At 34.7% G+C, this 25,194-nt stretch overlaps 1 protein-coding gene across 1 annotated transcript in view; it reads left to right on the top strand.

Moving 5' to 3' along the window:
* The window catches only part of LOC128983218 (5-phosphohydroxy-L-lysine phospho-lyase), a 55,119-nt gene that overhangs the window by 3,223 nt on the left and 26,702 nt on the right, over window positions 1–25,194 (top strand). The window contains exons 2-5 of the mRNA XM_054402432.1: window positions 16,304–16,418; window positions 17,534–17,768; window positions 18,981–19,065; window positions 20,345–20,553. Coding sequence (XP_054258407.1) covers window positions 16,304–16,418; window positions 17,534–17,768; window positions 18,981–19,065; window positions 20,345–20,553 — 644 coding nt within the window. The remainder of the gene's footprint in view (window positions 1–16,303; window positions 16,419–17,533; window positions 17,769–18,980; window positions 19,066–20,344; window positions 20,554–25,194) is intronic.

A 25,194-nucleotide genomic window follows, 5' to 3' on the forward strand; every position in this document is an offset into this window, starting at 1 on the left:
ATTTTCTCCGTAAACATTAGGAGCATTATAACGCTTCAATATATTAAATTATTTGTTTTTTTAAGCTCTACAAAATAGTTTGGAAAGAAATTGCAAAATTCTATGTTTTTTTGGGTCAAAAATGGGAAAAGTTAAAATTGAGTAATCTACATATAAAAATAGCCGCTGCCACAAGGTTTTTTACCAAGCATTTGTCCTAACATTTCGCTCGACATTATTTTCCACTAGCAGAGTACCCGAACTTCGTACGGGGTCGGCATATAAGTATAAAACGCTTATTGCAGTTATACTCGAGCTTTGCATTTGCATTTGCAATGGGGGAGGACACAGTTTGATAAAATTTGCTTATTTAAATTTACGTTATACCATAGTATTACATATCTACCATAGTCATACTGTTCTACCACTTCACCTAAACAATAGAGAAGAATAAATTATTAAAAGTTTGCAAAATATCACAAATTATTCATGAAATTAAAAACATAAACATAACTGTAAACAATCCTACTTTGACAGTTCTCATTGCGTATCACAGTTTTTGTTGCTGCTTGCTGTAGTTATGGTAAATGCAAAACAAATAATAGTGCTGCACCCTGTTGGTAAATCTTATAACTTTTTAATGCTTTTTATATGATAGAACCAACTTTTTTAGTTGAAACAGCTGACAAAATTCTTTAATTCCCTTTAAATATGAATACTCATAAGGTTAATATGGGAAACTGCAGAGCCACTGGGGCGGAGCCCGAAAGGATTTTTCAGGGGGAAATATGCCTATATGTTAATCGGGAATGTGAGCTATCATCATGCAAAATTTCAGCTCAATCCGTCCAGTCGTTAATGCGTGATTGAACTTCAAACAAACAAACAAACAAACAAACAAACAAACAAACAAACACACACACACACAAACTTTCACATTTATAATATTTAATCCAAATAGTTTGTAATTGTTGTTTTCCTTCTTTTTGTTGTAACCTACATCGGCATTAGGTCTAGTTCACCTCAACTTTCTTTTTTAAACACCCTTCTATTTTACATGATAGGTTGGTGTACATACCAAACCTTAAGCCAAACTCATGGCCTTAAGCTCTGAACCAGTAATCATGGCATAATGAGAAGGGATTTGAAAACAAAGCTTCGATAATTAAGCATGTAATTCAACTGCCAATAGGTACCATTAGTCGTCATTACTTATTCAAGCTGTACTCCTTTATTCCTATGTTATTCCTATTGCTTCCGGTAATTTCTATTCACAAGGGAAAGGAAAGAGTGCTTCAATATTACAAGCATCTTAATGACTATACATGGTATGTCAAAAGATTATGCACAAAGAGGGACAATGTGTCTTCAGAACGTTTATCCTTTTAGCGAATTTCCCATATAGGGAATAAGCTATTACCGTAGGTCTCATGGTAAGACCTAGACCCGGGACCGATTTTCTTTTTCGTTTTGAGGTCCCCAGAGGCCAAAAACACCATCCGTTCAAATTCATATATATATATATATTTATATATATATATATATTTATATATATATATATATTTATATATGTGTCCGTTAGCGCGATAACTCGAGCAAAATTGATCCGATTTTGATGAAATTTGGTACAAACGTGTAAACCTACATTTATTCGAACGAGTTCGCGAACCAGCATAATCGGACCATGGGATCAGGGGCTTATGGGGGGTTTTATGGGGTAAAAATGGGTTTTTCTCATTTTTGACCCTAAAAACTTAAAATTTCTAAATTTCTCTCTAGACCAATTTGAAGAGCTTAAAAAAACAAATAATTTGGTATATTGAAGTGTTTTTGAATGTTCATTGACTACGGAGAAAATTTAAAATTCCCATGTTATTCTTATGGAGAATAAATAAACTGTTCTAGTTTGCTTGTTTATGGATATATTTTAATCAAATTTGGCAATTTGGTTTATTTCATACTAAGCTATCAATATTTCAATTGGAAAAAAAAAACACATCTCAACATCTTCCCTGTAGCAGCAAACCTAACTACTCACTAAAATTAATGTTATTTAAATAGGAAATAAATCTGAAAATTTATAGGGAATATTTTAGTAGAAATCAAGCCGGGTAAATGGAAATTCGCTTAGTATGCAGGTTTGCTGCGACGGGGGTATTATAATCTATGGCTACATTAATCATGTAAATAAACATGGTATAGCAACTCTATTTTTTTATTTAATGGTGAAAGCATAAAGTTGTTGAATCGAACGTGATGGGTAAATATGACCAGTCATTATAGTGTGGTGGATTCATTTATTCGTAATATAAAAATAAAAGATGAAGTCAGTAACTCACAATGGTTTGACTTGGATGGTTCGTCATTTAATGTTACCAGGCTGTGCACCAGACCTAGCCCAATGCTTGACCTACTGAGATAGATCCATCTCATTCATATTCCAGTCCGTCTTCTGATCCGACCAGTTATTTAGGGCCGACGTGGACCGGCGTGGTCGTCTCAGGATATGACGGTTGAACACGGAAGGAATCGTTGCAGCCATGGCAGACGCTATCTAGAAAGTGGCTGTCACAGTCGCCGTTTGTTTATCAATACAATGTCAGTTTCACTATGTCTAATCACCTCAGTGCCAGCGGCCTTTGTTTGTACTGTACTGTGTTTTTGTTGAAAGACCTGACGTGTCGAGCTGAGAGTATTTTTATGTATACTTTGTCATAATAACCCTCCTACCATCAGTCAATGGTTTCATTTTAATTAATGGTACTACTTTCTAGAAACAGGTTGACCTTGGCTGGCAAGACTAGGATGTTGACCATTCCTTTTAGTGGACCTAACTTTTGTTGTCTTACTGGCATATTCGTTTGAAAGAATTTTTGATCAGGGCATGCTCATTCATTTTCTTTGTAATATTTCCCAAGGAATGGGGCGATTTTACTAAATGACATATCTATTTTGCTTTAGTTTGCATGTCACTAAACAATTTCTTCTTACACACACACAAAAACAGTTCTTAGGTAATTAAACAAACTTACGATCATAGATTACGGTAAAAAGTAAAAAATTAGACACGAGCTAAAACTTCTCGTAAAATTTAAAGTCCTCTGTGTTCCTAGGGAATTTTCCACGACACAGTTACCGTCTTTACTTTTTAATTATGATGTACGCAGAGACAAAAAAAAAACATTATTCATTCAATATTTGATATGTGTGTGTGTGCCTGAGAACACGATAGACACGAACAAGAGCAATTGTGGTTTGACTTTGATAACATTTGGCGTGTTTCTATCCCATGGTAAATCTGTCACCTGTGACATGATGCACCCACCATCTTCTTTGTCTTATTTTCCTTGTCTTTAGCTACATAGTCGCACTGGAGTAGTGACTACCGCTCTCGTGTGTACGGGTTCACATATTGCTAACACCCGCTTATAACGCGGCACCTAACGCCCTTATGGATGCCCAGTTAATTTCAAGCGACAATTTTAATCTGGCATTTATTACATCAAACACGATTGTTTAACTGAGTTGCGACACGTTGCCAAAAAACATATCAAAGTGCAATCCGTTTGCTAAAAAAGGCTCATGGAGATTCCTGGGGTTCATTCTAAAATTTGTTGTTGTAAAGAAATAATGGGTGCATCTGGTTTACAAACTAAATTATATATGCATAATTTACATACGATTGCACTAAAGTTGTGCATTCGGATACCCAGAATAATCTAATAGATAAATAAAATACCCCTGCCACAGCAAACCTGCAGACTATGTGAGTTTCTATTTGCCTGAATTAATTTTAAATTAAATCTATTTAAGTAAAAACAGGGAGGCTCATAAAGTGTTTTTTTTTTGTAAAATATTAATAGCTTAGTATATATAAATTTGCCAAGTTTGATAAAAAATATATCCATAAACAAGCAAACTACAATATTTTCCTTAAGAATAACATGGGAATTTTAAATTAATCTTTTAAACATTTTAGCGAATTTCCCTATAGGGAAGTAGCTATTACCGTAGGTCTCATGGTAAGACCTAAGCCCGGGACCGATTTACTTTTTCATTTTGATGTCCCCAGAGGTCAAAAACACCATTCGTTCAAATTTATATATATATATAATGTGTGTGTGTGTGTGTGTCCATCCGCACGATAACTTGAGTAATTTTTGTCCGATTTTGATAAAATTTGGTTTGAGGGTGTAAGGCGGGATAAACTTGAATGAGTTCGCGAACCAGATCGGACTATGGGAACGGGGGTTTATGGGGGGTTTTATGCGGTAAAAATAGGGTTTTCCATTTTTGACCCTAAAAACACAAAATTTGACCATTTCTTTTTACACCATTTTGTAGAGCTTAAAAAACAAATTATTTAGTATATTGAAGCGTTATTATGCGCCTAATTGTTACGGAGAAAATTCAAAAAAATTGTATTTTTAAAATTCCCATGTTACTCTTATGGAGAATAAGTCAACTGTTGTAGTTTGCTTGTTTATGAACATATTTTAATCAAATTTGGAAAATACATTAATTTCTTACTAAACCGCAGTACCTTTTAATATTTTAAATAAAAAAAACTTTTTTACCCTCCCTGTTGCAGCAAACCTAAGTACTCATTAAACTAATTCTGTTTAAATAGGGAATAAATGTGATATTTGTAAGGAGACATTTTAGTTTAAATCCAATCAAGCAAATGGAAATTTGTTAAGTCTGCAGGTTTGCTGCGGCGGGGTTTTTTTCCGTAACCAATTACCGTACAAAAACACTTTGATATACTAAATTATTAACTGAAATAAATAAAAAATGAGCAACTAACAATATAAATTAAGAAGAGGGTATCATTTTTCCAATTTGAAGGCAGCTATAACAGTCTAATATAGGTGACAAGTGGAACCGATTACTCTCATCAATCAAGTTTGCTCACAAATAAAGGCTTTTGCAAGGTGTTCACATGGTAATAAAACGGGATTAAGCAATGGCTTAGAGCTATAAACCGCGCGCGGCGACCTTGTTATGGAGAGGCCCGTGCGCGGCGCGGCGCGGCGGTCACGTGGACTAGCCGCCTTATCACTACAACTGTGATAACACGGCTCTCAACAACAACTCGCTCTTGCTCAACTACTCAACTAGACCGTGGAAGCTCGAATGATTTGCAAAACAACATTAGTTATTTAAAAGTGCACTAAAGCAATTAATTGAAACTAAGTATTAACTTGTGTTAAACTGAAATCTTATTCAGAATGTATTTATATAAGGTATCGAGAAATAAATTACCCCCGCCGAAACGAACCAGCAGACTAAATGGATTTCCATTTGCCTAATTGGATTTTCACTCAAACATTTCCTGATAATTTTGCTGCTACAGGAAGGGTCATAAAGTGTTTTTCACTGAAATGTTAATAGTATGAAATAAATTATTTTTAATTTTTTTTTCAAAATATATCCATAAGCAAGCGAACTGAACCAATCCATTTGATCTTCATAAGAATGGTAACATAACAATAACAAATTTAAATTTACAGTTTTTAATACTTTTAACCAGACATACAGCAACGCTTAAATAAACTAAATGATTTGTTTTTAAGCTTAAATAGTAATTTATATATAGTACCTAGGGCCGAAAATAAGGTTTTGCCTGCTCGAGATAGTTTTTAAGTTCAAGACGAAACCGAGAACTTAAATCGATCAAGAGCTGCAAAACCATTTTGGTCCGTGGTACGAACGCTATTTTTCACCACACTATACCCTATTACCACTATTCGGCCCCTTTTATACTCTGCGGCGCACTGCACACCGCTGCGTTCGACGGCCCTGTAGTGTATTGAGTGCTATTATACTCTGCGGCGCACTGCACGCCGCTGCGTTCGACGGCCCTGTAGTGCATTGAGTGCTTTTATACTCTGCGGCGCACTGCACGCCGCTGCGTTCGACGGCCCTGTAGTGCATTGAGTGCTTTTATACTCTGCGGCGCACTGCACGCCGCTGCGTTCGACGACCCTGTAGTGCATGAGTGCTTTTATACTCTGCGGCGCACTGCACGCCGCTGCGTTTGACGACCCTGTAGTGCATGAGTGCTTTTATACTCTGCGGCGCACTGCACGCCGCTGCGTTCGACGGCCCTGTAGTGCATGAGTGCTTTTATACTCTGCGGCGCACTACACGCCGCTGCGTTCGACGGCCCTGTAGTGCATTGAGTGCTTTTATACTCTGCGGTGCACTGCACGCCGCTGCGTTCGACGGCCCTGTAGTGCATTGAGTGCTTTTATACTCTGCGGCGCACTGCACGCCGCTGCGTTCGACGCCCCGTAGTGCATTGAGTGCTTTTATACTCTGCGGCGCACTGCACGCCGCTGCGTTCGACGACCCTGTAGCGCATGAGTGTTTTTATACTCTGCGGCGCACTGCACGCCGCTGCGTTCGACGGCCTTGTAGTGCATTGAGTGTTTTTATACTCTGCGGTGCACTGCACACCGCTGCGTTCGACGGCCCTGTAGTGCATGAGTGCTTTTATACTCTGCGGCGCACTGCACGCCGCTGCGTTCGACGACCCTGTAGTGCATTGAGTGCTTTTATACTCTGCGGCGCACTGCACGCCGCTGCGTTCGACGGCCCTGTAGAGCATTGAGTGCTTTTTTTACTCTGCGGCGGCCGCCACGTGCCGCTACCTCTAGGTGCATTGCATTATATGGGAGCTTTTATACTCTGCGGCTCGCCGCAGCGGCGCTGTCAAGTGCTGCCAACTGATCGAAACAAACTCAGCCCAACACGGTAATGCTTTGCTTCCCCATTTCACTTTTTGTTGCCGGTGTGGGTAGGTACTTTTGTTTTTCTTTTTTGAGCATCAGTATGCAAGTTTTGTGTACATATGTAAAATGACGGATCCTACTACGATTGAAGTAAACATAGAAATTCCTGAGTTGGTAGCCTTGACACCCCCACCGATGCCATGGCCGCCACACAAACATGCGGAATGCGGCGTTTGCCGTCGAACGCAGCGGCGGCGTGCGCCGCGCCGTACAGGATAAAATGAGCCTTCACCACAACGGTAATGCATACTGATAGTCAACACAACTACAAATTTTAAGTTATGCAACGAAATAATTTGAGGATTCAGCAAAAATAATAATAAATAGTTGCCAGGCAGCGGTGACAATAAAACAATTCTATTGCAATATGGATACTGATTGTGCATTTAATATGCATTAATTTTTGGGCAGCTGATTTTGTGGCCCTAGTGATTGTGGTAAAAATCTGCTCGGTCCCCAAATGACGATGATGACAGCTGGCATGGCCAGCAAAACGTAATTTTCAGCCACCAATTAACGTATGTAAAACAGCTAAACACATCATAGTGTGGTGAAAAATGTTTTAGAACGAATCAATTGCAAAAGTTTATATTTATAAATAAAAATTGGGAAAACTAATTTCGACCCTAACCCCAAAAACTCATAAAACCAGTTCCCACAGTCCGATCATGCGTGATCTCTTTTGAATAAACTTAGGTTTACACGTTTGTAAAAAAAAGATGACTTGCTCGATTTATCGTACGCAATACGAATACGAATTTGAACTGATGGTATTTTTGGCCTCTGGGGACATCAAAACGAAGTAAAGTGGTCGCGGGTCTAGGTCTGATCAAGAGACCTACAGCAGTAGATTATTCTCAATATGGGATATTCCCTAACATGTAATTTATTCACAATCAAATGCCCAAACAACTTAAAACAACAATCTAGATTCGATTGCAATTTATTACGGTGAAGACTTTTGTATTGAAAATGGTGTTGGGTAAAACAGTCGTGGAGGTTTTATTTACTAAGAATTTATCTCTTGAAAAAGTAACATCTTTTATATTAGAGATAAATTATTTCTCAGTCATGATGAAGTTTGTAACAGTTTGTCTTTCATTCGCATTTGTTATCTATCAGTCGTAGCAGACCGGTTTGTTCTTGTTTGCGGCATTCACCCCTACAGTCGCTAGTCGCGTCGCAGTGAGTGAGGCGTCTGCTTAGCAGGAATCTCACAATAAAATGTATGTTTCTTATCACTCGGTTTTATAACTTAAATTAAAAAAAAATAAAACATCACACTTCCGATTGCTAAGAGACTATCTAGCTTGTTATCATATTCATTTTTAACGTCAGGTGCATTAAATAAAGTTGTAGCAGCCCGGTTGTTTAATTTATTCACACAAAAAAGAACTGGGGCGTATTAAATATTTATCATACTTCATACTAATATTTTAAATGTAAAAGTGATGTTTTTGTTTGTTTGTTAAGTTCAATCACGGGTTAATTAACTATGGTCGAAATAGGTTGAAATGTGGTATGACGATAGCTCACATTCCCGATTAACATATAGACATATTCTTATTTAAAAAATCCTTTCGGGCTCCGCCCCAGTGGCTCTGTAGTTCCCCATGTTAACCTTATGAGTATTCATATTTAAAAGGGATTAAAGAACTGCTTTAACTGCACAAGTTGGTTCTATGATATTCAATAGCGTTAAAAAGTTGTAAGGTTTACCAACAGGGTGCAGCACTAATAATTGTTTGCATTTATGGCAACAGCTAATTTGAACCAAGCAGCAACAAAAGGCTGTATGAACTTAACTTTTTTTCTATCGTTTAGGTGCAGTGGTAGAACATCATGGCTATGGTAGATGTGCTATACTATAGTATACCGTAAATTAAAGAACCAAATTTACTTAAACCGTGTCCTCCCCTACTGAAAACGCATAGGCCTAGCACGAGTATAACTGCAATAACCATTATACTTAAACGCAACCCCGAACCCCGTACGAAGGACGGGTACCGGGTACTCTGCTAGTTTAAAAATTTGTTTAACAATTTTCAACGACTCCCACTACGAGCCGATTTGCCCCGTTAGAGTTGATGTGTGTGCGTTTGTGTGTGTATACGTGTGTTAAGCCATGCTTGCAACATGACCTCCTCGACCTACTATCAACAATTGATAATATTATCATATGGCAGAGATTAGTGTAAAACCTATATAGGCAATTAATTACTTTTATCTTCAATTAATTACTTGTGATTTTTGTAGCAATATTAGAATTGTTCCTTTGGATCACAGTTATCTAAATTGTTACAAAAAAATAAACATATATTTTGTGAACCTTGATTATTGACATGACTATGATAAAGCGCGTAGTCAAGTTAGCCGTAGTTTAGCATTGATCAAAAATGTTGTTGATCTATACGCCTGGGTGGTGGGAGTGTTTGTGTGTGTGAAGATGAAGATGAGTTAGTAGAGAAAGGTCACTTTCATGCAATGTGAAGGCCGAATGATATTATTGTTGTGAACTCTGACTACTAAACCAAGTATTCATTTGTTGAACCTACAGCAGCAATTTCTTCTCAAAGGGGTGCACAATGGGGCAAAAATAGAATAATAACCCCCACACTGGTTCTCCAGGAGCTGACAACCCCTAGCTGAAATCAAAATATATTAGTACGATGCTATCACAATCTGCATGACAACGGAGTCGTACAGTGTATATATGACTATCTTTAACATATTGTACTGTGGGCCTACACACTGTTTAAAAAGAATGCACCATGGTTTTTAAGTACTAAAAAAAGTGTTTCTTAAAACACTGTTGAGGTCAATTACTCAATGATCATACTCGCCAAAATGAAAACATCAAATTTACCTCAATCCTCAATTTGTTACTCGAGAGTAGAATAGAATGAATTTGAGTGCTGGTAATATCAGATGAGCAGAATTTTGGTTCCTTAAAACCAGTTTTGGAGGAGTTGGATTAAGAGAGTTGTCACTTCAATTAATTGCTTGGTCTTTGTGGTATTTATGGCAAGAATGCTTTCTTTCCTCAAGACAAAACAAGAAATATATATTAAAATATGTTTACGTGAGCCATAGTAGTATGTGAATGGAAACATCTGCTGGAAATTCTGCTTTGAAACAGAATAAAACCACGAAGTATGAAAAAACACTGCAGTCGTTAAAAACATTTACTAAGGTAAACGCACCAGTAGCTGACAGTATAAGAAACTATACGCACTTAATAATCCGTGGTTTTGAATAAATAGGAACTAAAGAGATATTACGTATTTTATGTGATTCTAAATTTAGTGTAGTTTTCAAATTCGTCATACAAAAAGGGTTTTTTAAATATATTTTATAACATTTTTAAGCTTAATTCAACCTTTGTACGTGTTCCAGTGGCTGACAGTGAAAAAAGTGCTTGTACCAGTAGCTGACTGTAAGTTGTCCCAGTGGCTGACACTGGAACTATGAATGTACTAGCTGCTAAACCTAAGGGTTTTATAATTTATAAGACGAATAAAATCTAACTTAATAATTAAATTATAAAATCATGTAAAACGTTATTAAGAAAACTTATTTTACATATTTTAAAATAAAAAAATATTTACATTAAAAGAAATATATATATTTTTTATATAAATTAAAAAAAATATATACATTTGTTAAGATAATTTGGCTGATTAATTAAAAAATTAAAATCATTTTATAAAAATGTGAGATCACATAAATTATAAATAGCATGCAAATTTCAATGGGTAAAACCAATTTAATATTGTGCAAGTAGCAAATATCCCCTGTCAGCTAGTGGAACTTGTATTGCTTTTGTGTACCAAAGCCTGACATTGACATAATTTTAAATCCAAAACCCCTAACACCCCAATTTTATCATGAAATTGTCAACAAAGGTATAATTGATCAAAATAATGAGCCTAATCATTAATACTATTTAAGAAATTTAGCGAAATGACAAAAAACCAAACTTACCTTCTTAACAATTTCATTAAGGGAATCGACTAAATGTGATGTGTACAGACAGGGTCGCTTTCAAACCACCACTATTCAGCGAGTATGGGCTAAATTCCACTGATTTGTTTGTAAACAAATCAAGAATAAACATATGTTCTTCTAACAATGCAATCATGTGTAAATATTTTTAAGAGACCACATTATAAAGTTAAGAAACTCAAACTGTCAGCTTTTGGAGCACTGTCAGCTACTGGTGCATTTACCTTACATATCAGTATTTTTAAAATAGGGTGTGAACATAGCAATTATTGTTAAAGGCTAAGAATGAACATACACCCATAGTACTCTACGATAATTTAAGAAAAGCATTCTATTTTTCTCTATGCTATTTTCCATAGTACCTGACAACCTAAATAATTAAAGGACACATTAAACTAGGATTTAATGTACATTTTGGAATATAGATGTTCTCAAAATAGGTTTATTGGTTTTTTTAGAAGAATATTTGGATAGTAAATTAAAAAGTACGGTAACCACTTGGGCCTGAAGTGACTCTTTAGACTCCAGCTCAGCAAGAATAAGATAAAACTACCTAAATAATTAAAGGACACATTAAACTAGTATTTAACACGTTGGGTGCTGATGACGGGAATTCCCGCAATTGCTTAACATTGAAATAAATGAAACTTTTATGTTCAAACATGTCGACAGCACGAATAGTGTTAATGTACATTTTGGAATGTAGATGTTCTCAAAATAGGTTTATTGGTCTTTTAGAAGAATATTTGGATAGTAAATTAAAATGTAACCACTTGGGCCTGAAGTGACTCTTTAGACTCCAGCTCAGCAAGAATAAGATAAAATGATTGTAATAAACTTCCTGGATAGGCTTCTGGTCAGTTATTGTGATAAATATGATTGTAATTTGTATTCCTAACGATTGTTTAAGCTAATTTATACAACAAAAATTTTTACACTAGCTAGTATGTTGTTTCCCTTTATAAGTAAACTCCCAAAATGGCTCCCATCTTCAATATATTTTTTTTATCATAATGCAGAATAAATATTGATAAAGTTGAAGTGCACTAGTGCATTGGAGATAAATTACATACTCTAACATAGCGTAACATAGTTTCTGCGCTTATACTAAATTTATAATAACCTTGACATTCCTTTCCAAACATTACAGTTAAAACGTATTATGTGCAACAATTATGAGACATTAACAAAATATATGACATAAACATATAATAAATTGAAGAATGTGTATAATTATAGGATCTTGCAAGACAGCCATGCACCTTTAATCAAAGAGAATATTAATACTTTATTCGGGATGTGTTTAAGAAGGCAGCCAATTAAATATTCATGAATGAGTGCAGTGTTGACTGTAGCCTTGATATGAACTAGTTACAAAATATAAATTAGCATTGGTTTGGTAACAATAATAAATTATTAAATGAGTGAGATGAATTTATATTGTAACCTCACCTCCCTTGCTGTACCTTGCATTATCACTCAAACTAAACTAACTGATTTAACCTATCTGTTTGTTTTGCAAGAGTTCCCACAGTTTGAACATTATCCGTGATAGTATGTAGTAAGATTATGAGGTTAAATCTGTCTCGGTCATGTCTTGCAGCAAAATATATAAACACTAAAGTTAGTTGTAACGGACATAATTTCAAACATTTTAACATTCATTTCATCATCATCATGGTGAGCATTTGAAAGTTAATGTAAATTGTATTAACACACACACACAAATATATATATGAATTTTAAGAGTACCTACGCTCTAATTCAGCTCAGAAATCTTAACTCGGGCCTCAGTGGCTATGTTGCACCATTCAACAGCGCCGCGAGAAGCGCATGCAGACGTTTAAGTCCTCTTAAGCTACTCACTTAACTTTTAAAATATTTTCATCTGAAGATTGTTCCTTACTCCTTAGATTCAAATTTATGACTCTACTTTTTTAATTTTCTTCTAAAAATGTATTTGCTTATGTAAAATACTTTAGAAAAATGCTTATTTAGAAGTATTTACCAGTCACTTCCCACCTTAAATTCTACTATTATCAAAAAATTAAAGAAGCACAAGCCTACAGATATAAGAAATGAATAAATAACAATAAATATATTTGAAATCGGTTAAGAACTAAGCTGACAATAACGGAGATCCTAAACCCTTGCATTAGCGCGCGGCGGAGAGGTAGAGTGGATGGCGCGGAGACCTGAAAACGAAAAAGTAGGCCCAAATGGATTCTGATTCTAGGTCTTCACCATGACCTATGGTAATAGCTTATTTTCATATAGGAAATTTGCTAAAACAACAAAGTTGATAAATTAGTCTGTAAATTATTTAGTAGATCAAGCTATTTAATGGGATGGTTATTCTTTTCTTGTTAACCTAATAGTTTATACAAACCACCTTAGAAATAGTATACTTAGGTATCTTTGTTTTATAACAACCGAGAAAAAACTTTAACATTTTGTTGTTTATATCTTTATGCATAACATTGGACCTCGTTGACAAGTTTTTAAACTTGGCGAGGCCAAGTTGTTGTAATTTCTTTAATATAGGTATATATTTTTATTTTTACGAGTTGTACTAAAAAATTATTGAAACCAAAATTGCAAAATCACTCTCTTTGAATAACAATATTTTTTTGTAATTTATACTCATTTGATGTTCCTACTGTAAATATAAAGAATTCTATTTTGACAATGTATTTCATTTCCGTCACAAACAGTATTCACTATGGTATTTCAATGTTTAAAAAATGTTTTCATGAAGTTAACCAAGTGTTCTTATAATTAGTTCAAGCAAATAAGTCCAAATAAGGAAAAATAGAGGAACAAATCTATGTATTCCCATTTTTTTTTCAAAAATGTGTCAGGGAGGGTCCCCTAATGAATATATGATAGGTGAGAATAAAATCACCATGCCGCTCTCTGGTGGTAGGAGGTGTAAATGCCCCAATTTGCGGTTTTTTGCTTATAACTTGAAAACGGCGTGTCGTAGCTTAAATTGTTCACTGTAAAAGTTAAAGCTTATTAAATTTGCTACAACTTTGATCATATATATTATTAGTGAAAGACACATAGTTTCTGAGATATCCGCGCTAAAAAAAAAAAAAAAAAAAACAATGTTCGAAAACAATTTTTATCTCACATTTTTTGTAAAATCTTATTTGTTTCTCCTTCTCTGTTATTTTGCAGAAATATTGACGAAAAGAAGGTTGTAGATAATTAAATTTACTTCAATAGTATATACAAATATGTAAATAGATAAGATCTAGGTTCAGTATAAAGTTACAGCGTTTTTAAGATAAAAAGAGAAAATCATGAATTACACAAATAGTTGCAAAGTTTTGATTTTTTTATCATTGCAAAATTTTTATGGTTTCTGATAATTGTTTAGGCCAAATATAAGTATATTTAAGGAAACAATTGGTAATAGTTATGTAAATAACAATTTGACAAAATAAAAAGGTTATCTATTTATTTTGATGATCCAAGTTAAAACAATTAAAACATACAAAATAAATTCATATTTAATTATAGAACTAATGTTACCTTAGCCTTTGTTTTTGCAAAAACAGAGGCTCAGTCAACATTAGTTCTATAATTAAGTATGAATTTATTTTGTATGTTTTAATTGTTTTAACTTTGGATCGTCGTAATAAATAGATAACCTTTTTATTTTGTTAAATTGTTATTTACATAACTATTACCAATTTTTACCATACAATATTTCTGAAAAATAACAGAGAAGGAGAAACAAATAAGATTTTAACAAAAAATGTGAGATGAAATTTTTTTTGAGCATTATTATTATTATTTTTTTTTGAGCGCGGATATCTCAGAAACTATGCGTCTTTCACTAATATTGTAAATGATCAAAGTTGTAGCAAATTTAATAAGCTTTAACTTTTACACTGAACAATTTAAGCTACGACACGCCGTTTTCAAGTTATAAGCAAAAAACCGCAAATTGGTGCATTTACACCTCCCACCACCAGAGAGCGGCAGGGTGATTTTATTCTCTTCATCATATATTCATTAGGGGACCCTCCCCGACACATTTTTGAAAAAAATTGGGAATACATAGATTTGTTCCTCTATTTTTCCTAATTTGCTTGGGCTATAATCTGCAAGAGCAATAATAACATAGTAAAAGAAATTTAAATGTTACTTTGATATAACCATCCCATGTTATCAATTTGTAGTAAAGCTTTTAATTTGAAAGAAATATATGGTTACTAGCAGAGTACCCATCCTTCGTACGGGGTTGGAATATAAGTATACAATGCTTATTGCAGTTATACTCAAGCTTTGCGTTTGCAATAAGGGAGGACACAGTTTGATAAAATTTGCTTTTTTAAATTTACAGTATTTTATAGTATTACACATCTACCATAGCCATAATGTTCTACCACTTCACCTAAACAATAGAGAAAAATAAATTACCAACAACTCGCAAAATATCACAAATTATTGATGAAATGAAAAACATTAACATAACTGTAAACAATCCTACTTTGACAGTTCTCATTGCGAATCACAGTTTTTTGTTGCTGCTTAGTTCAAATTTGCTGTTTTAATAATTGCAAAAAAATATATAGTGCTGCACCCTGTTGGTAAATCTTGTAACTTTTTAATGCTTTCTTTGAGATAAGAATATGCCTATATGTTAATCGGGAATGTAAGCTATCATCATGCCAAATTTCAGCCCAATCCGTCCAGTGGCTTATGCGTGATTGAACTTCAAACACACAAACAAGCAAACAAACAAACAAACAAACAAACAAACACACAAACTTTTACATTTATAATATTAGTAAGATGATGAGGAAAATCAATAAAACTCACTTTAATGATGTGTTAATGAAAAGCCAAATGAATAAAATTTCTCACTGAGTGTGGGTGGAATGTAAGAAATATCCATATTTTCACAAATGCATCGGCAGGGAATTTAGAACCTTTGCCAATAACTTCTGCCAAGAATACAATTATTATTCTCTCTAACTTGTTCTATACATGTACGGTAATGATTGAAATTGACTCTTATGAGGAAGGTGTCTAATTATGTTCATCGCTAAGTTGATCAATGGAAGGATAGCTATAGTACCCATATGTAGAGAAAGTAATGCTTTATAACAATATATGCTTTATAGCATAATGCTCCATTTTTATTAGTTTTAGAGGGTTTAAAAATAATGAAAACTAGAGAAGGTATTTTCATTTATTTCCACTCCTTCTCTAACTTGTTGCAACATCTAAAGATACTTCAAAACACAAATTGAGCAAAGGGCGGTTGGTTCCAAATGAGTCAGTTAATTCATTTTAAGTTAGTTCTACTGTTCAGTAATCATAAGGTCCAATTGTGATTTGGCTGTATAATTAATTACACAGTTGTAAATTACAAAACACGTTAATTGAGAAAACTTTTAGTCATGTGTACATTAAATGTGTGTATAATTCCTACAAACTATTTTAATGTTCTTCTTGTTAATGTTGTTTTTTTTTTTCTAATATATATTTAAACTTTCAGAGAGTCCTGCAAATTGTTTTTCCGAAGTGATCCAATAAAGATAGTCAGAGCTGAGGCACAGTATATGTATGATGAGAAAGGCAACCAATACCTCGACTGTATTAACAATGTTGCTCATGGTAAGTTAGAAATTCATTGTATCTTGTATCTTAAAGTTTTTACACTATAAATATTTGGCACCACTTGTGGTTGTAACTGTGTGGATGTAGGCTTGTCCTAAACAAGATTAAATAAATATAAACTAAATAAAAGAGGAAGTATGTATATATATACCCTATGGACTACGAAACCTTGACATGTTGTAATGAAACTTTCAGGCTTTATTAAGCTTTATTCAAGGATGGTTCATGAAAAGTTTGGTGCAGATCCGTCCAAAGGGCTCCATATTAGTATACATACTCATATTTAAATGGAATTAAAGAATCTTAACAGCTGTTTCAATTAAACAATTTGATTCTGTAAAGCTCAATAACATATTTAAAAGTTTCAAGGTTTTCCAACAGAGTGCAACACTATTGTTTTAATTTAAGACAACAGCTAACTTGAACCAAGCAGCAACAAAAGGCTGAGATGCAAAATGAGAAGTGTCAAACTAGGATTTTTTCAGTTATAAATATATATATATATCTTTTTTTATTTAATAAATAATTATTGATAATGCGCAAATGAGGCGTTTTATTTTTTAAGTGGACAATTCATTAGCTTATTGACTTTGTTTTTTCCTATTTGTTTATAAAAGTTCATTGTGTTTGTATGGTTTATTTACCCAAAAATAATGTTTGGGAAATGGAGTAGCCAGTTAATACTTTTAGTGGTTTACTAAAAGTTTATCTACATACAGCAGATCTTTGGAACATAATAATTATTCTCTTTAGGGCTAACTTCCCGTTGCGGACGGTTAGTATGACGGCTAGTATAAACTAAATCAAGAACCTGTTGTCATATAGTAAACTGAAAAATACAAGAAAGCTTTATGCCTACATCTTATAAAACACCAAGAATGTGGAAAACATGCACTGAAAACTTGAACTTACAGCCACAGCTTTTTGTAAAATGGCTAAATTTTCTGGTTTTTTTTTCAACTATTCAGTATAATGGGCATCCTCCCTCAGGAAATAAAAATGTTAAAATTAAATGTTTTTAAATTAAATTACAGACATGACATGGGTAAAAATTAACTACTGCTTAAAATTATTCTTTTACTTGATATGTTTGTACTTGGGGCTTGTTTCAGTCGGTCACTGCCATCCAGAGGTAGTCCAGGCTGCAGTAGAACAGATGTCAGTTCTCAACACTAACAATCGCTTTCTGCACGACAACCTGGTGTTATGTGCTCAGAAGTTGGCTGCTCTGTTTCCTGAACCTCTCAACGTCTGTTTTCTAGTCAACTCCGGGTCTGAAGCCAATGATCTCGCCATGCGACTGGCCCGAGCCCACACCAAGCACCATGATGTAGTCACTCTAGACCAGTATGTGTGGCTTAAGTGTTTTGAATACAATCAGTTCATCAATTTTTTTAGATTATAAAACCTTCATATTTTGGCGTGATTTTTTAATTGATTTGTTTTCAAAAACCACAACTGGCTATCCTACCTTGGACCCTATGGTCTGTACGTGGCAAGCCAGTGGGGATAGGAGTTATAACATAGTGCAGGTGGTGTAGCCAAGAGGCGAGATACTACCACTGAGCAGATACAAAAACCACAACTGGCTATCCTACCTTGGACCCTCTGGTCTGTAGGTGGCAAGCCAGTGGGGATAGGAGTTATAACATAGTGCAGGTGGTGCAGCCAAGAGGCGAGATACTACCACTGAGCAGATACAAAAACCACAACTGGCTATCCTACCTTGGACCCTCTGGTCTGTACGTGGCAAGCCAGTGGGGATAGGAGTTATAACATAGTGCAGGTGGTGCAGCCAAGAGGCGAGACACTACCACTGAGCAGATACAAAAACCATAACTGGCTATCCTACCTTGGACCCTCTGGTCTGTAGGTGGCAAGCTAGTGGGGATAGGAGTTATAACATAGTGCAGGTGGTGCAGCCAAGAGGCGAGATACTACCACTGAGCAGATACAAAAACCACAACTGGCTATCCTACCTTGGACCCTCTGGTCTGTACGTGGCAAGCCAGTGGGGATAGGAGTTATAACATAGTGCAGGTGGTGCAGCCAAGAGGCGAGACACTACCACTGAGCAGATACAAAAACCACAACTGGCTATCCTACCTTGGACCCTCTGGTCTGTACGTGGCAAGCTAGTGGGGATAGGAGTTATAACATAGTGCAGGTGGTGCAGCCAAGAGGCGAGATACTACCACTGAGCAGATACAAAAACCACAACTGGCTATCCTACCTTGGACCCTCTGGTCTGTAGGTGGCAAGCCAGTGGGGATAGGAGTTATAACATAGTGCAGGTGGTGCAGCCAAGAGGCGAGACACTACCACTGAGCAGATACAAAGCAGGTTAGGATTTATTCATAGTTAATAGGCCTAGTGAAGAATATTTCAGAAAATAACCTCTTCTTTTTATCTAGGCTCTAGAACGGGATGGGACCTCTACTCATGATAAATAACATTATGCAAATTCAATCCTCAATAATTCTTTAGTCTTTGAATAACCTATTTTTAATGTGTGTAAAAATCATGGAAATACTATTGTCATTTTTACTGTTGTTTCAGTGCTTATCATGGCCATCTTTCATCTCTAATAGACATTTCACCATACAAGTGCAAGGGTAACCAGCTACCAGAGTGGGTACATGTGGTAAGTTCTGCCTGGCATTCAGATGGTGATATGTTGATTGGCTAACTGCCAATCCCTCTAGATGTGTCCTTGAATCCTTAATGAACTCCCTTAATCTAAATAATTCCTTGACTACTTGCTGAAAAAAATATAAAATTTGAATAAACAAGTTTATGAATAATTTTGTTGTTAAATGTATATTCATCAGTATCAAAGCAAAATTCAATCAGGGTATTTCTGTAAAAAAGACTTCTCAGGTAGTCAGGTACTAGACTACAAACAAATTTGAGACCTGACCAGGGAACTTACTACTACTGTATTCAGAAATTTACCATGGCCATACTCAGAGGTCTCCCAAGAAGGTATTCAAAGTTTAAATTAATTGTATTATCATATTGTAACATGAATATACATTTTTACCCAAACATTAAAAATAATATTGTAGGCTAACTTATTGATCAATGTCTATCCAAACCATTATATAGAGCTTAAAAAAAACCAAATTATTGCTGAATACCTTGAAGTTTTTTGTATGGTTATTAACCACGGAGAAAATCCAAAAATGGTAAATTAAAAATTCCCATAGTATTTTTCAGGAGGAACAGGTAAACTATTGTAATTTTTTTTTATGGATATATTTTGATTAAGCTCGGAAAATTTATTTATTTTATATTTAACTATAAACATTTTACTGAGAAACCACACTTACCTCCCTTTTAGCAGCAAACCTAAATACTCGTTAAACCTAATGTTATTTAAATAAGGAATAAAGCCGAGATTTTTGAGTAAATATTTGTAAAAATCTAATCAGGCAAATGGAAATTTGCTTTTTCTGCAGTTTCGCTGATTTGAGGTATTGATACTTATGGTTATTTTTATGTGATATTTAAGATGCCAGTTTACAAGTTGTTCTTAAAAAACAAACTTTCTTTATACCTGACTAGCTGGTACCCACGGGCTTCACCCCGTTTGACTTTATAAGTATTAATAAAACTATTGATTGGTTAAGTTAAGCTGAAACTAACAAAACAGAACACAGTAATATAAACAAATAAGTACAGCTGAGGTGTTTTTGACATAAGGTATATGGAAAGTTCTCTTTAGAAAGGAATTACGACCCTAAAGGGCAATTTATGAAATAATGGAAATAGTTTTCCGCAAGGTTTCTCGTCATGACGAACATTTTAAGTACACATATGGTTTATGGGGGGGCGACTTTTAGATTTCTCAAAAGTTCATGGGTACTTCGGGCTTTATATGGATAACTCAACTCGCACAGCTGATCTCTGTACATGTCCAGGTCCCTTGTCCAGACGTGTACCGAGGTAAATACAGAGAGAGTGACCATCCCGGAGAGTGTATGGGCAAGAAATACGCTGATGACGTTAGGCAAGTTATCAAGACAGCGCGTGACAATGGCAGAACCATCAGCGCCTTCTACGCCGAGAGCTTGCAGAGCTGCGGAGGCCAGATCATACCTCCCCCAAACTATCTCCGCAATGTGATCAGGTGTGAAATCATTGATCAAAGATACAAACTCCTATTTTGGCATTACCTGTTTTTGAACTAACAAAGGGTCATGGGAACAGGGTGTTATGGGGTATTGAAATGTTTAAACTCCCCCTAACTATCTTTGGCAATGTGATCAGGTGTTTAATCATTCAAGATCTGAATTCTATTTAATATGTCTTTACAAAAGTACCTAATTAATGTGTAAAGTTAATGGTTTCTTAAATGTTGAAATTGTTTAAGCGAATTTCCTATAGGGAATAAGCTATTACCGTAATTCTCAGACCTGGGGCCAGGACCGATTTCCTTTTTAGCAAATTTCCCATATAGGGAATAAGCTAGCTATTACCGTAGTACTCATGGTAAGACCTAGACCCGGGACCGATTTCATTTTCGTTTTGAGGTCCCTAGAGTCCAAAAACACCATCCGTTCAAATTCATTCATACATATATATATATGTCCGTTGACACGATAACTCGAGCAAAAATGATCCGATTTTGATGAAATTTGCTATAAAACGGGTAAACCTACATTTATTCTAACGAGTTCGTGAACCAGCATGATAGGACTATGGGAACGGGGGTTCATGAGGGGTTTTATGGGGTAAAAATAGGGTTTTCCCATTTTTGACCCTAAAAACAATTCATTTCACAATTTCTTTCCAAACCATTTTGTAGAACTAAAAAAAAATAATCTAGTGTATTTAAGCGTTGTTGTGTGGCTAATGGTTAGGGAGAAAATCCCAAAAAATTGTAAATTTAAAATTTGCATGTTACCATGTGTTACCATGTTCGCATGTGGTATTCTTATGGAGAATTTAAAAAAATTTTTTTTTAATAAGTCAACTGGTGTAGTTTGCTTGTTTATGAACATACTTTGATAGAATTTGGAAAATACATTAATTTCTTACTAAACATTTAACATTTTACAACAAAAAACCCTTTTTCCCTCCCTGTTGCAGCAAATCTAAGTACTCGTTAAACTAATTCTATTTAAATATAGGGAATAAATGTGATATTTTTAAGGATGCATTTCAGTGTAAATGCAATCAGGCAAATGGAAATACCCTTAGTCTGCAGGTTTGCTGCGGCGGGGGTATTTTTTTGTTTTGATGTCTCCAGGCCAAAAACAACATCCTTTCAAATTCATATAAATATATACATCCGGCTATTTATATTGCTGCAATCAGAATAAATTTGGGTTATGTAGCTGCCACCATAACAAAAAAAGAATTTTTTAAAATTTTAAAGCGCATGTCAACTCTAAAAGACCCTAACATGATTGTTAATCAATATAAGTTTTTTGTCATAAATGGGGGTTTCAAAAAGTATGTAAATTGGCTGCCTTCAGTTTACATTTAATATGGCGCTCCCATATATCTGGCCCATAAATGATTAGCAGCAGTATACACCATAAGTATATGACGTCCAATTCTACTTAGGCTACTGATCTGTTTTGAATGCAAGTGAACAGGAAACACATCCTGCCTCGAGATCCAAGCTCCTCTTGTACAACTATTATTTGTTTGACGGAATGAAAGCTTCAGATTTAACAATCTCACTTTAGGACTAGATAGATACCGTAGTTATTCATAATTCAATTGAATAGGACTCTCTGCCACTTTATATCTAAACAATTTAGCTTGGCATGGTTTAATTTTCTTTTGTAAAAGCAATTTAAAGGAAACTCACATTTTATTTACAACTAATTTTGGCTTTTATTATTTAAGTTTCAAAGGCATCAGAATTTTATGTTATGATGAACATTTTTCCACAACACATACATTTTACAGTCGATGGTAAAACTCACTTGATTATAATAGCCTAGGCCTATACTTGCAATAGTATTATTACGTTACTAGTCCTGAAAATAGGTGTTTACCGGACAAGTGTGGTTGTACCCGTTCGAGACGAAGACGAGTGTGGGATTACCATAACCCTATGGTCCACAAAAAATTTGTCAATAATTTACATGACTTTCCATGACCATTTACCATTGATTTTCATGAATCACAAACTTTACTCGAAAATTATAATATAAACATACACACACGAATAATACTGCCTAGACATGTTATTTAACAGAAAGTACTGAAATATGTAGTAACAGATAACAATATGGAGTACACTAGGTACAACAATAAACTAAAACAAACTCAAAACTCATAAAATAATACAACTAAATTGAATTGTCGAACGTTTGTGAAAAATCCTGCAAAATGCTATAACAGTCGGGGATTATGGCTGACTAGAGCATTGAATGATCCCCTCAAATCCATCCATAATATTGTGGATTTCTATGACTTTCCATGACTTCTTTACTATTTCCATGACTTTCAATGACCAAAATTTTTTCCATGACTTTCCAAAATGTGGACAACCTGCATATGAGTCCGGTAAACACATTTTGGATGAGTGAAGTACAATATTTCACGCCATACTAGTCTAAGATAACTTAACATTAAGAAATATGTGCAAATCCTTATTTCCACTGACTAAAAGGACCAACAATCACTACTCATCACAATATAGTCTAGGCATATTAGGAATATAAGTGGCAGTTAGCGGAAAGTTTAGGTACAGTCCTAATCATCACTTTTCTTTATGTTTTTTGGGTCGCTAAACTTGAATATGAGGTTTGCTGACAGATATTTTGCCCGGAACATTGGTTATTTTGTGAAAAACCTTAAAATTTGGGCACTTTTTTTGGTTTTTCGGACAAATCTTGGTAAGTATGGGTTTTTGAGAAAATCCTGCTTTGTAAAATTAAATATGACAAAATTTACTACAAGTTTCCTATATAATGTTTGTTTCTACGACGAACCGTTTCACCACTAGAGCACATTAAAAAAAAGGCAAGAAGTACAAAAAATTTAAAACATTGCTAAATGCTGCCGTTTTACATTAGGTTTCCATAGAAACAACCCATGTTACGATAATTGTAACTATTTATTCATGATAACAAACTGAAACACATTTAAAAATACCCCCGCCACAGCAAACTTGCAGACTAAGCGAATTTCCATTTCCCTAATTGGATTTATACTAAAATGTCTCCTTAGAAATATCACGTTTATTCCTTATTTAAATAAAAGTTTAAGGAGTACCTAGGTTTGCTGCAACAGGGAGGGTAAAAAGGTGTTTTTTGTAAAATGTAATAATTTGGTACATGAAATTTGATCAAAATATGTTGATAAACAAGCAGTTTAAACAACAGTTTACTTAGTCGCGATAAGAATAACATGAGCATTTTAAATTTACAGATTTTTGGAATTTTCTCCGTAACCATTAGGTGCATATAACAACGCTTTAATATACTAATTTATTTGTTTTTTAAGCTCTACAAAATGATATGGAAAGAAATCGCTAAATTTTAAGTTTATAGGGTCAAAAATTGGAAAATCTAATTTTTACCCCATAAAACCCCCTATAAATCCCTGTTCCCATAGTCCGATCATGCTGGGCAAAACAAAAAATGAAAATAAACCCTAACCGTTTTACAAAGGTTTTACATTGGGTTTCCATGGAAACAACCCATGTTACGATAATTAGAACTATTTATTCATGATAATAAACTGAAACACACTTGATAAATCTATGCCAAGATGTATGACTGACTGCTGGAACATTTCCTGTTCCCACAAAACCCCCATTTATTTTCTCAGCACAGGGATGTTGCTGGCCACAGAGTTGACTGCTATAGTGATTGAGAAAAAAGGATGAAATACATTAAAAGAGTTGTAGATAACTTTTAACTTTGGTAACGTCAAATTCAGACGAGTAGACCGTGTCTACGAATTCGAACTATTCGAACGAGTTCGCGAACCAGCATGATCGGACTATGGGAACAGAGATTTATGGGGTTTTTTGGGGGTAAAAATTGGTTTTTCCTATTTTTGACCCTATAAACTTAAAATTTAGTGATTTATTTCCATTACGTTTTGTAGAGCTTAAAAAAACAAATAATTTAGTATATTAAAGCGTTGTTATGCGCCTAATGGTTACGGAGAAAATTCCGAAAATCTGTAAATTTATAATGCCCATGTTATTCTTATCGAATTTGGACAATGCATTCATTTCATACCAAATTTTTACATTTTACAAAAAACACCTTTTACCCTCCCTGTTGCAGCAAACCTAAGTACTGGTTAAACTTTTATTTAAATAGGGTATAAATGTGATATTTCTATGGAGACATTTTAGTGTAAATCCAATCAGGGAAATGGAAACTCGCTTAATCTGCAGGTTTGCTGTGGCGGGGGTATTTTTAAGTGTGTTTCAGTTTGTTATCATGAATAAATAGTTACAATTATCGTAACATGGGTTGTTTCTATGGAAACCTAATGTAAAGCGGCAGCATTTAGCAATGTTTTTAATTGTTTGTACTTCTGGCCTTATTTAGTGTGCTCTAGTGGCGAAACGGTTCGTCGTAGAAACAAACATTATATAGGAAACTTGTAGTAAATTTTGTCATCTTTAATTTTACAAAGCAGGATTTTCTCAAAAACCCATACTTACCGAGATTTGCCCAAAAAACCAAAAAAAGTGCCCAAATTTTAAGGTTTTTCACAAAATAACCAATGTTCCGGGCAAAATATCTGTCAGCAAACCTCATATTCGTGTTCAGCGACCCAAAAAACG

Source organism: Macrosteles quadrilineatus, unplaced genomic scaffold (genome assembly GCF_028750875.1).
Source record: "Macrosteles quadrilineatus isolate MER2022 unplaced genomic scaffold, UCM_ALF_1.0 Scaffold_1__1_contigs__length_201487025, whole genome shotgun sequence".
Lineage (NCBI taxonomy): Eukaryota > Metazoa > Arthropoda > Insecta > Hemiptera > Cicadellidae > Macrosteles > Macrosteles quadrilineatus.